This window comes from Lepidochelys olivacea (genome assembly GCF_965140295.1).
Source record: "Lepidochelys olivacea isolate rLepOli2 genome assembly, chromosome: 2".
Classification (NCBI taxonomy): domain Eukaryota; kingdom Metazoa; phylum Chordata; order Testudines; family Cheloniidae; genus Lepidochelys; species Lepidochelys olivacea.
The window spans coordinates 181,829,527-181,842,921 of NC_140412.1; the positions used below are offsets into that span (position 1 = coordinate 181,829,527).

Genomic DNA, 13,395 nt, shown 5'->3' on the forward strand with positions numbered 1-13,395 from the left:
CTTCAGAAAGCTCCAGTGAAGGTGCCCCGCTGCTCCTTCTCAGTTCTCAGAGGCCTTGGATGCAGCCTGTGTGAACAGCCCCTCTGAGGCCCTGCTGCCACTCAACAGCAGGGGGCGCCCGTCTCCTTGGCGCCAAGACGCAGTGACCGGGTTTCCCTGGCCCCAACAGGGCCGATGCGGCCGCGGCTTGGCCAAGAGCAGGCCTGGAGGACTGCCGCGGTCTCTCCGCGCGGGGGGAGTGCGCATGCTCCCTTCGCCGCCAGCCCTCCAGCGCCCCCTGGCGCCGCGCACGGGGCGCCGCAGGCGAAGGGAGGCGAACCACTTCCGGTCTCCATTTTACGCCAGCAGAACAGCTCCGGGACGAGCCGAGCCGCCGCCGGGCTCGGTATGGGCGGGTCGGGGCCCTTCTGCTGCTGCTGCCGCTGCCGCCGGGGAGGCGGGGTGTAGGCCTCGCCCCAGGGGTCGTTGAGTGTGACCATGCCTCGCCCGAGGGTTGGGCTCCCAGTCACTGGGCTCCCCGCTCTGCTCCGGTTACCGGCCCCCGGGGGGGGGGAGGAGGAGGAGGAGGAGGAGGGTCGCGGCCCTTGTTGCGTGGGAGAGGGGGGTCGGTGTGTGACGCCCCTAACTCGCCCCCTCTTTCCCCCTCCGCAGGCGGACACCGCCCTGGCGTGGCTCGTCGGGGTCCCGTCTACTTCCCCCTTCCCTGTACTGCCGGGGCGGCTCCCGCTGAGACCGCGGGGATGGGCGGCCGAAGCCTCCTTGTGAAACTCGCCCCCGGACACTGATCCTCCGGCCCCGGCCGTCGAGCTTCAGCGGCTTCGCCCCGCGGGGAGAGAGAGCGAGCCCGTGCGAGCAGCATGGACCAAAGCCTGGTGGGTCACCCGGTGACCCTCATCATCAAAGCGCCCAACCAGAAATACACCGACCAGACCATTAGCTGCTTCCTGGACTGGACCGTGGGCAAACTGAAAACTCACCTCTCCAAAGTCTACCCCAGTAAGCCGGTAAGTCGCTGCCTTGCCTCGCAGCAGCCTGCCCAGGGCCACGCTGCCTGCCCCGGTACTATGGGTTTTGTATTACAGCAACTTCTAGGGGCCCTGATGAGGGCCCCATCGTCCTTGGTATGGCACACATACAAAAAGTCCCTGCCCTGAAGAATTGGCAAGCCGAGTAATGTTTGCAGTTGTCTTTATGTTTTGGGGAAACGGGAAGCATATTCAATATCTTTCTCCTTTTTCATGGTCTAAGCAGAGCACAGTGCATTTAGTTAGTTAGTTCTCTAGGCTAACTAGAGCAGTATATGTTTTTGGCTAAACTTCAGTAAATGGAAGGCCTCTGAGGTGGGTGTTTTTTTGGGGGGGGAGGGTACTGCTAAGTTTCACATAAGATATAGTATATTTATGGAAGGGATGGGCTGCAAGAATGCTTAACAATGTGAAGACAAAGCTTTAAAAGAGCGTAAAACTTCTCTCCCCTTTCCTCCAATCTTGGTTTAGAAAGCCGCTCTTCTGAACACTGAAGACCATTGCTGTGTTCTCAGTTCTTGCAAATACTGTTGGGCAAAAGTGGATGATGGTTGTCCTGATAGTAAAAATGGAAAGTATTATAACTTAGAATTATTTATTGCTGTCTTCTGAAGAAATTTTGTGACTTGCAGATTGAAAGAACTTGGAATGTTGTTAGATTCCAAATTTGCACAATGAAAGAACTGTAGCGCCTATAAGGCTAAGGAAAAAACAAAAATTGGTGGTTCAAATACATTAAGTGCATTCTTAATACATCCAGAATGATTCTTGTTTGCTATTCAGTTTCCATTTAAAATGTGCAGGAAGTCGTGTATTTGGTTCTTAGGCACATTGAGATGTGAATTGATTACACTGTGTAAGTATTTTCCTGGGAAAAAAGTACAGGATACTGAAGGTCTCTTTTTATCTAGCAGAGAAAAGAATAAGAAGAACCAGATAAATTCAAATTAGAAATAAGGCATACATATTTTTTAAGTGAGGATGATTAAATGAGTGAAAAAAAATAAAGAAGTTTTGGATTCTCCATGTCTTAATGATTTCAGATCAAGACTGGATGCTGTAGAAAACAGCAAAAAGAAAAGGAGTACTTGTGGCACCTTAGAGACTAACCAATTTATTTGAGCATGACGAAAGCTCATGCTCAAATAAATTGGTTAGTCTCGAAGGTGCCACAAGTACTCCTTTTCTTTTTGCGAATACAGACTAACACGGCTGTTACTCTGAAACCTGTAGAAAACAGGTTAAAGGATTCAGTACTGGGTGAAATTTAAGGGCCTGTTATATATACACGAGGTCAGACTAGATGATCTGATGGTCCCTTCTGGCCTTAAACTCTGTGAATCTATGAAACTTATATAGATTAAATTTCTGAGGCATGAACAGTTTTATTTCATCTTCGTATAGCACCAGCACAATGGGGTCCTAGGCCTGATTAGAGCATCTGGGTGCTACTGTAATACTAGGGAAAGAATAGAACAAAGGATGAGTGTGTATTGCAAATGGCTAGCATAGAGCTAGTGTAATAAAATGGTCAGCTGCTTTATCAGTCTCCTTCAAAAAGTGCAATTGTAGGATTTTTCTTTAGTAGTAAAATTGTTGTAGTTTCATGTTTGAAAAGAAGGGTCTAAATTTTTTGAGAAGGAATTAAAGTTGGAAGGAAAATAGAACTGTTGTGTGTGCTTTGTCAGGCATGTGCAGATCATTTTTTATCTAGTTTACAACATGATTATATTGTGACTGATAAAGCTACACTGACATCTGTTGGAGGAGTAAGTACTCTGAGGGTAAAACTTGTGAAAGTATAATTAATAGATAAAATGTATGAAAGGAGCATGTCCATTTTAAAGGAAATGAAAAAATACCTTTGATTGGTTACAACTTTTTCATCAATAGAAAACACTTTCCTAAAATGTGTATTCACACACCAGTTCAACAAATCTTCCCCGGATCTCACATAGGCAGAGACTTGAATTAGTCTTTAGGAAACAACTCTAATGCATAAGAGAATATATATGCATTGTATCATTACTTTTTTTAGGGGACTGAGCAAATTAGTGAAAAAAATTTATTCTAGTTGAGTAATAAATTCCTTCTCAATGGGTCTCTGGTTACCAGGAGACTTAAGCTATGTCTACTCTACAGCTGCAGCATTGTATGTGAATAACATAGCTGGAGTCAATGTACCTTAGGTCGAGTTACTGCGGGGTCTACACCGTGGGGGGTCGACAGGGGAAAAATCTGTCAATTTACCATACTCTTCTCCTCGGGGGTAGAGTACAGGGGTCGACTGGAGAGCGATCTGCAGTCGATTTGGCGGGTCTTTACTAGACCTGCTAAATCAACCACCGGTGGATCAATCTCAGAGCGTCCATCGCCATAGTGTAGACCTGCCCTAAATGTAGACACTTCCTCCAGCCACAGAAGAGGTTTTTCTGTTCTGTAGATAATCCACCTCTTAGAGAGGTGGTATAGCTAGGTTGATGGAAGAATCCTTCCATTGATCTAACCACATCTACACCACCAGAGGTTAGGCTGACCTGACGATGGTGCTCAAGGTGTGAAATTTTTCACAGCCCTGGATGACATAGCTAGGTCAACCTAATTTTTAAGTGTAGATCCGGCCTTAGCACAGGGATGAAAGGGCTTTTTCTGTTTCTGTAGTAAGTTCACCGCCTTGAGATGCAGCAGCTAGGTTAATAGAAGAATTCTGTCAACCTAGCAGTGTTTACACCGGGGCTTAGGTTGGCTTAGCTACATCTCAGGGCTTTGATGATTTTTTTTACTCCGATGAGTGGCATATCTAGGTCAATCTAAGTTTTAGGTGTAGACCAGGCCTAAATTTTACCTGACCTATTAAATATGTTTCCCTGCTGGGTTGAAGAGGATGGGGAGAATGCTAATTTAATCAGTTTTGCTTTTTTGTGTTGAGAATTTCATTGTACCTTATATACAGTTACTGTTAACTAATTCAGCAAGTTCAAGTGTCAGTTGGAGTGGGATTTACTGCATATGTTTTTGGCTGTGATTGATGGTCACAGATTAAAGGAGCCTTTTAAAAAAAAAAAAAATCTGTGGTGTCCTGTAAAACAGCATGGAAAGTATTTGGTTTTTAGAGGCTGTTTCTCTTCTCCACCCCCCTAATAAAAGTTGGGTAAAACTGTTCAAACTTATCATAGCTATATGTAGGCTTGGAAAGGTTTAATTTACTAATAAGTTCTGGAAATTAACTTTTTTTTCCAAGTTCAATTTAAATTTTTGCACTACTAAAACTTTGTAAAATAAAAATGCTTGATACTGTTTTCTTGGACTTTAGTGACTGTAGAAGTTTGAAAAACAAGATTTAGAAATAAAATAATTTAATATTTGTAATAATGCACCAGTTCACAAGTGCTGCTTTTCGGCATAACATTTTCCTCTCTAAATTTCAATTAGTGATGGAAAGGAGAAATCAATTGCCATCACTTACTGATCAACTATAAACTTTTCAAGATGTTTTTATATGACCCTCGTAGATCATTGTTATACCACTAGCTAATTCATACACTTATGGCATATTAAAAATGATAAATATGTTGCCCCCTGCTTAGGTTTACCAGCCATTGTAATAATTTTATAAATAAAAATTCTTTCAAAATAAAAGTAACAAATGTGAGACTAACCAACATTGATTCACAATCAGGAGTATTGCCTCTTGTCATAAGTTAAAACATGAATTAGAAATGATATATTAAACTTTTGGGTATTTTTTCATGTGGTAGCATAATGGGAAGCGAAGAGCAAGAGATTGTCAGTAACCCACTTATGATGCAAAGGATCCCAGAATTTTGAAGACTCAGGTGTTGTCTGTATTAGAGCAGTTATACTAATTTATATTATTATAAAAAGGTCCCAGTTAAATCAGTGCAAACTCCTAATTTAAGTGCTCTTAAACCAGTTAAACCGTTACTAAATTCAGGTGTTGTCTGTATTAGAGCAGTTATACTAATTTATATTATAAAAAGGTCCCAGTTAAATCAGTGCAAACTCCTAATTTAAGTGCTCTTAAACCAGTTAAACCGTTACTAAAATCAGTCTAGACTGCATTGTTAATTCACTGAATTAAGATAAAGGGATTTAAGTGAGGATTAAATTGATTTGTGAGTGTACATTTTAAACAGATTTAAACTAGTGCAGTTTTTATAGGCAGGTCACTTGAATTACAACTTCCCAAATAGATAAGTTTACTCGTAGGTGTAAATACTTTGAAAAAAACTGAGTTGTGCTCTCACGAAAGCTTATGCTCAAATAAATTGGTTAGTCTCTAAGGTGCCACAAGTACTCCTTTTCTTTTTGCTTTCAAAAGGTTATTCTGGTATCGTAGATCCTAGGTTCAAACCATCACAGTGCATGCATCTATCTTCTTTTGTATTTGAGTACTGATATCTTGTGTATGAAAAAGGTTATTTCTAAGGTTCATGAAAGAATCCAAACTTGGCATCTTCTTTTTTTACTGTTTATTTAGGAATGGATGTTGACAAGCTTAACTTCGTGTTAATGCAGTTTTTGAGTGAATTAACCTTGTTTTTGGAGTAAATGAATTATGAGCATACGGGGCAAAGCTTAAATTAGGTTGATGACAATATTTTCTTAATAGTCACACTTGAAGGACTTTAATTTAAATTTCTGTGGAAAAATGGGATGGGAAAAACCATAGTTGTGTGTCAAAAACATGAATTTCTACCACCCACGAAAGAGATGCTCAATGTGAAACAGAGGAATTTCCTTTAGAAAAGTTAGTCCATTACCAAATTCTGTATAGATGTTATCCTCAGAATTGTCTCTACTCTTAGCCATAAATAACTCTGACCATATAGTGCAGAAATGGTTTTGCCGTATGTTACTTATATAAAGTAGACAGTATTGTTGAGAAATTGAGCTCTGTAACAGTGCTCCAGATATTACTTTTTGTTAGTATAAATAAACTCAGCAAAAATATTTGCATGTCTTTTGGAGAAGCAAAACTAGAAAGGAATAAACCACACTAGGAATTACTGAACTAGAAGACTTCAGATTAGCAAATATTCATGTCATTCTCAAGATGTAAATGTTTTTTACTGTCATAGGCTGATTAGAAGTGCGGTTATGTGTTTGTTTGTGCATGGGGATTTATTGGATTTTTATTAGACAGAAATATTCTAGGTGTTTCGTTCTTAAGAATCTACTCAGTTTAAGGATTATGCCAGAGAATTATTGTTTGTTAATTATATAGCTTTTGAGCAGGCAGTTGATAACTAGATGATGTAAAACAAATTTTCATGTATTAGAACTTCTTATATAAAGTTACCAAAGCAGGGCACCTGTATTTGATCATGCAGGAGAGACTACCTCATAGGGAAAAAAAAAAAAAAAACATAGAAAGCAACTTGTACTGGCTTGCTATCCATTTTAAGGGATTTCAGCCCCCTCACCCCCCAAGCTATATACTGTATACTTAGGACTAATTACTTTTTTAAATGTTGCATTATAATCTTATGAGGTAAGCCCTCTGGGTTCTTTAAAAATCCTCTGTGGTATTTTTCTTGTGACATGATTTTTGTCAGTTTCCAAAGAACTTTTAAATCTTGTAAGTACAAAAATATGGTCTCTTGTACTATCTTTGCTGTGGTAGTTAACTCTGTTCCTGTGATTCTTGTTTCTGTGATGTGGAAAGCCGAAGTTTTGTAACAATAGGATGCTATGTTCACTGAAGTTCTTATACAACAAACACCTTTCTTTCAGCTCTATTTAAAACAATGTTAATTAAATAAGATGGGTCAAAGCCAAGGGCACTGTAAGCATGGAGAGTAAAACTAACAAATTATGAATGTTTTCTGAAAAGAAATTAGTCTTAGCAGTGAAATGTGGAAAGAATGTAGTCAGTGTGCTACAATACAGGAAAAAGTTGCTCACGTTTGCCAATAACCAACTGGGCAATATAACTCACTGTCTTCTGCTAGTAACCTAAAGTGGACTCTACAATATGAAGAGAGCACTTAGGACTTGTTTTGTCATTATTTTTCAGTTCAGTTTCCATGTTTGGGTTGTACTTCTAAGTAGCACTAGGACATAACTTGTTTTGTACGTTTATGTCTAATGTTCTCCACCCATAGCCCCTACAATAAACTTTGCCTTTCTTCTCTGTCACCGATGGGTTTCTTTTTTTGAGGCAGCTTATATTTGATACGCTGCTATGACCTTCTAGTGTGACTGTATTGAATGTGGTACATCAGAAATAGGAGTTGGAAGGAAATTTTTTTTTAAGGTAATATAGGGCAGGATTGTACACTACAGTACATTTTCTAATTCTTTGCCCAGTGTTGTTCTAAATGTTTGTCGTGATGTGGCTTATTCCAGAAGAAAAATTGTACCAGTGTAGTATCCGGAGTACAGTTTGCTAAATTACAGGGGAGCCTATAAAAGGTAATTGCAAGCAAACAAACAAAAAAAGTGTATTGCCTTCTGCTGCATTGTGACATATAAAGATGGTCTCAAAGGATTTAAAATAATATTTTGCATTAGAAATCTGGATCTCAGCAGGATCTTTGGTCCTGTATATGAGACTGTATACTTAGCTGCATATTAAGAGAAGGGGGAAAGAAATGCAGAATCTTAAGCAATGTTTACACTGATAACAGGTTCAGCTGATGGGGAGGGGAGTGGTTTATATCAAGCATCATGTCAGCAAGGCTTGCTCCATATTGAGTTAGTTGTGCTGAAAAACTTTGCCAGTTATAAACTTTTCTACCCCAGGATTCTTCATGTTGCTTGTGCTTGTTCAAGTGAAGTTAGCAAAGGTGGGGATTTTTAAAAAAAAAAATCCCACTGTAGATAAGGCTTCAGGGCCCATCTAAACTAGAAAAGCTGTTCAGGGATGTAGTGGTATCCTGAAACTGTTAAAACTAGTTGTGTATTGCCCTTGTAAATGGAACCATACTGTGAACTTCACCAAGGCTATAGCGTGATTTAGTAATTCAGTTAAAACAGTTTGATCCTACCAGCAAAGGTAAGACCAAAGGGAGTCTTTTTCTGCATAAAGTGCCTGATACCAATGGTGACACATAAAAATCACATTGGGTGCTGTAGTAGTGTAACTTGGTCTCCCACATATACTTTCTACTCCTGGGGAAATTCTGCACATGCACAGAATTTGTCCCCCACAGATTTCTTTGTTTCCCAGTCAGAAAGTCACTTTTCTGCAGGGAAACAAAGGGAAGGCACAAGAGTGGTCATGCTACCATCGCCAGCAGTGTTTCAGGTCCCCAGGGCAGCCAGCAGAGAGAGAAATCACTGTGGGGAAGGGCACAGGACTAGGAAAGACCTGGCTGGTGGCTCCTACCCTGTGCCAGGCTCAGCTGCTAGTCCCAGCTGGGCTGGGGAGGATGGGACTCCCTCTTCCCCTGCACAGCATCTGGGGCCATGTCAGACCCACCCCCAGATTTCTCTCCCAGCTGTAGGAAACTCTGCAAACCTCCCCACCAACTCACCCTGGTGCTTCCTGCACCCATCGCTCCTCAGCTGCAGGGGGAGGGATCCCTATAGAGAGAGCTGCTCCCCCATCCACCTGACCTCTGTGCATCCAGATCCTCTCATATCCAGACTCCCCTGCTGAGCCTCACACCCCTCCACTCAGAACCGCCTGATGAGCCTCACTCCCCCTGCACCTGGACTACCCCAATGAGCCACCCCGATCCCCAACCAGCTGCACCTGGATCCCCACCCCACTGAGCCCAAACCAGCTGCACCAGATCCTTCACTGAGCTCCCCACACCCGGACCCCCCTGCTGAGCCCCACCCACTTTCACCTGGACCCTCCTGCAGAGTACCATTACCATTGCAGGTAGAAACCCCCCCCCCACCCAAGCCCCTGTGCATCCAGATCTCCCCCACACCCAGATCCCCCCCCACTGAGCCACCCATACCCAGATTGCCCAACACAGAACCCTCTCATCCCACACCTGGATCCCCCCACCTTTTGTTATGCACTATCAGCAATTTTCCGTAACAGCTGAAATTACAAAACCACTGAAATGTGTTTTGCAGACTAACAGTAGGTGGTGGGAATTTGCAAGGGATTTTTTTCATCTACAAATGTTTCCAGCTGTAAATCTGTACAGCTGGAAAAAAAGCTAAATTCCTCTCTTTGTCCCATCTTGTAGTCTACAAAGGATCAGAGACTGGTGTATTCTGGCAGACTGCTTCCTGATCATCTGCAGCTGAAAGATATTCTCAGAAAAGTAAGCTTTACATCAACACCATATGATATTTTAAGTAAAACCATTGTTTGGGGAAATAGGACTCTAAACTTGCATTGTTTAACTTTCAACTTTTCATTCTTATATTGAGATTGAGCATTTTATTACATGTAGTCTAAATATGTTCAGGGAAATTAATTTGAAAGTTCATGTCTCTCTGCAGGGGAGTAGAGCTTTTTGAAGGACTGCGAGAGGTTTGGTGGGAGAGGGTAAAATATTTTGCATTAATTCTTAGCTAGTAGCATGAGGAATAGAATGATTGTTTTTTAACAACTGGCCCAAGTGCTAACTTCGCTGTTGCGTGATGGCATAAGTTTAATTGCAGCAACTTTGAAGCATGGATCCTGCATAAGTTCACCACAATGCTGAGTTTTGTATGGATCTGAAAACAATTATATTTATAGGGTCATATGCTTCCCTCAATCCACAGCAGAACTCTTGGACAAAAATGGGAGTTCTTTGTTTAAATTGACAGTAGTACATGGCTGTTCATATGTAGAAATGTGTATCTGTCCCTTTTAACAAGTCTTTCTGCATAGTATCCTGACTCCTATCCTGGTTTTAACCTTTAAACATTTTTAACTGCTGCTGGTTTTGTTTTGCGTGTGATGGCTTGATAGTACTAACTTGGTTGGTGCACCTTTTTCTCTCTCTGCTGGTTCACCTTACAGATTGATTTAGTTTTACTAGTTTAATTTTAGGCTCCTCTGGCTAAACTGAATTTGAACTCAGGCCTCAAAGACAAAAAACATAGTGTGTCTTAGTACTTAGTATCTAAACGTAGAAAATTTGTAGTCCTTGGTCTGGAGAGAATAGCCTGTTTCAGTACCATCAGGCAGGAGGTACTTGATCAAACGAGAATAGTGTAGGATTAGTGCACTGAGCAGAATGATGTGCTAGAGAGATTATTTTGTACCAGAACTCTAAATAAAATCTCTGAATTTTGCCTGTGGTAGAAACCATAATACATTTAGTTTAGTCTCATTCCTGAGGTTAGGATGCATAGAAAGCAGTAAAGATTTCACCTGAAGCTATTTTGTTGGGATAAAGAAATACACTCTTGTGTAATAAAAACATGCAAACCATTTAATATGCAATACCTGAACATCAGTGAGGATGAACTAACTTCTGTTCCTGGAATTCTTTAAAGTATTGAATCAATGTATTTATCAACCCTTGCAGTTTAAAAGGATATGCCTGATATGCAGAAAAAAAGTTTCTCTGTCTGACAGGGATAATAATGCTTACCTCATTTGTAAAATTCCTTGATCTACTGATAAGAAGCGCAATGAAAATGCAACCGAAGAGCCATTCAGTCGGTTTGAAGCTGGTTTTTAAAATACAAAACAAAACAAAAAAACTGGTCAATGAATAGTCAAATAATGTGTGTTCAACTGTTAAACCTTTAAATCAGTGTGATGTCATATTACTTGAAGATGAGATGGAAAACCATAAGGCAGCTTGGGTAGCATGGTATCGGAATCCCGAAATACTGGAAATATGATCATTAGCATAGCTTTAAGGTGAAATATCTATTGACAAATATCCTTTTGGAAAAAATTTCTATCAATATAATTTAAACAAATCTCAACAGCTTCATAGTGTTGTTTCTCTCCTGATTTAAGGTAATTTTGAAATGCACACATCACTTGTATCTGATCCAATACCACCAAACCTAAGTAGATTATGACTAGGGTCAGTGGAAAACTGTATGTGGAATTATTTTTACTGGCAGTAAATCTTCTGTTCCATTTTTTTCTCATTTCATAAAATTTGTAGCATTTACTCTTTGTGCAGAAACCTTATTTTCTGTGATTGCTGAGTAGTAACAACTAAAGGCCTGAATCAGTTTAGACAAATACAGTTCTTTCCGTGCCCTGAAAATCAACAGTAGCTCCATGGCTTATGGGTTTTTGTGATAAGCATAGATGAGTTTATATAACCTGTTTTCTCTGATACACAAATTCAAGCCATGCTTATCTACTGGAGGAAGAGCCCATATAAATAAACCCTGCTAACCCTGTGGACCTGATTCTACAAAGGTTTTCATAACAGTCTTCAGCTACTGTACATCAAATTGTTTTACTTAGAGAATTTTGTATCCCTGAATGACCCCAGAACTGAGTTGGGGGCATCTTTATCAGTCTAATTAAGAAAAGATTGTAATGCGAGGGGGTGGAGGGGAAGGAAGGGAAATAAAAGCTGTGATAGAAGGTAAGTGAAATATTCTTTATTGTTCACCATATTCTTCTTCCCAAAATCTTTGTGCCATCAATTGCTTTAGATTTTGAAGAAACGAATCTTTAGCTCGTGGTCTCTAATACTTTGACTAGCCATCTGTTCTGATATCAGCTAAGGATTTGATGAATATCTACAGAAATTTTTGTCTCTGACATTTTGCTCTCTTGACATGGAGTGTCATCAGTTGTCCAAAATAGTACTTACGCACATGTTGAGATGTCTAGGAACTTCTTGAGCATGTACACTGAAAACCTGTGTACAATTGTGTATAACACATGTGATGGTAATGCCATTGGTCAGTGCCATGCAGATACTAAGCTTGAAAGAACATGCTATAATGTCAAGCATTCTGTAAGTTGCACCTGTATGGGAGGAACCTTATTAGTCAATGTGGAGATTATTTTTGTAAGTTGGTCAAGTTCCACTGCTCTTTGAATGTGACACATCTGAATAGCAGGGGAAGGAACCTACCTGCTAGGGAGTAGAAGCAAGAGAGGAGCCTGGGGCTAGGAATGGAGCTGACTAGAGTGGGAGTATGCAGTGGTGGTGTAGCTGTGTCAGTCCCAGAATATTAGAGAGACAAGGTAGGTGAGTTAATATCTTTTTATTGGACCAGCTTCTATTGGTGAGGGAGACAAGCTTTCAACCTTACACAGAGCTCTTTTTGACCTGAAGGAGAGCTCTGTGTAAGGTTGAAAGCTTGTCTCCCTCACCAACAGAATTTGATCCAATAAAAAGATATTATCTCACCAACCTTGTCTCTCTAGAGCGGGAGTGGTGTTTGTTGGGGTTTAGCATCAGGGTGGTTATGTTTGCTTGATTGGGAAGGGAAAAAAAAAAGTGGTAATGGAGAATGTGATGCAAAAGCAACCTTTCTGTTGGCTGTTTTGAAGAATTAAATGTGGCTATTTAGGGTTAACGTTCTAAGCTTTAGCCTTGTCTAAAAAATAAAATATTTCTAAACTTATCCTGATAACTGTTATTATAATGGCACATTTTATTTGTGCCAGGGTGTGCGCTGCAGCATGACTTCAGAATTGTAGCAGGCTATTGTATGTGAATACTGAGAGAACCCCACAGTGCAATTTGAATCTAGTCACAGCACATCTGAAATAGCCATGGCCATAGCCATTTAAGCTATTTATTTCTAGTGGTTTCTTTCCTATGGAATAAAATAGATACCTGCAAATTGAGCAGTCTTTATCACATCCCTGTTTGAGAAACAGCATGTTCTTGGAGAATCCAACTCAGTGCTCAAATCAAGAACTGTTGATTTCCAAGTCTGACTCTGCCAGTGACTCATGGTTTTGGGCAAGTCACTATAGCTCTTTTCCTCAGTTTCCCCAAATAAAATGGAGATACTTTCTGTACCTCATGTAGGTCAGAACTAAGGCTTATATAGCACTTTGAACAATACTACGTAAGTACTGAGTATTTGCTGTTTGACTGCAATAATTATACTTAGCACTCGTTCACACATCTCAAAGCCACTTAAGAGCATATTTTCTATTTTACAGATGGGAAAACTAAGGCACAGAACAGTAAATGACTTGTCACCATGAGTTAGTGGCAAAGCTAGAAACAAAATGCGGTCTCCTGTTTCCGAGTCTGGTATCATACCCATTGTACCATGCTGCAGTTCTAGAGGCAGGGATAAGAGACATCTTTATGCCAGAACGTACGCTATTGTGCATAGTGATACAGTGAATTGGTAAGAAAATACTTTATCCAAAACGTGGAACTCTGTCATAGTGGGCTTAAGTTATAGATGTGTATGGCTACTAGATTCTGCATCATGCTGCCCTATTAATTGTGAGTTTACTTTGAAAGTAGGTTTTTAATCCCATTTAACCTAGAAA

General features: G+C 40.6%; 1 protein-coding gene across 2 annotated transcripts in view; it reads left to right on the top strand.

Moving 5' to 3' along the window:
* Positions 1 to 264: 264 nt before the first annotated feature.
* Positions 265 to 13,395, top strand: part of HERPUD2 (HERPUD family member 2) — a 28,672-nt gene continuing 15,541 nt past the window's right edge. Inside the window, exons 1-3 of one of the 2 annotated variants that reach the window (XM_084620748.1) lie at positions 265 to 385; positions 652 to 1,004; positions 9,200 to 9,277. In XM_084620748.1, the coding sequence (XP_084476874.1) occupies positions 858 to 1,004; positions 9,200 to 9,277 (225 nt within the window). In that variant the 5' untranslated portion in view covers positions 265 to 385; positions 652 to 857. The remainder of the gene's footprint in view (positions 386 to 651; positions 1,005 to 9,199; positions 9,278 to 13,395) is intronic. The other variant, XM_084620749.1, reaches the window with a different exon arrangement.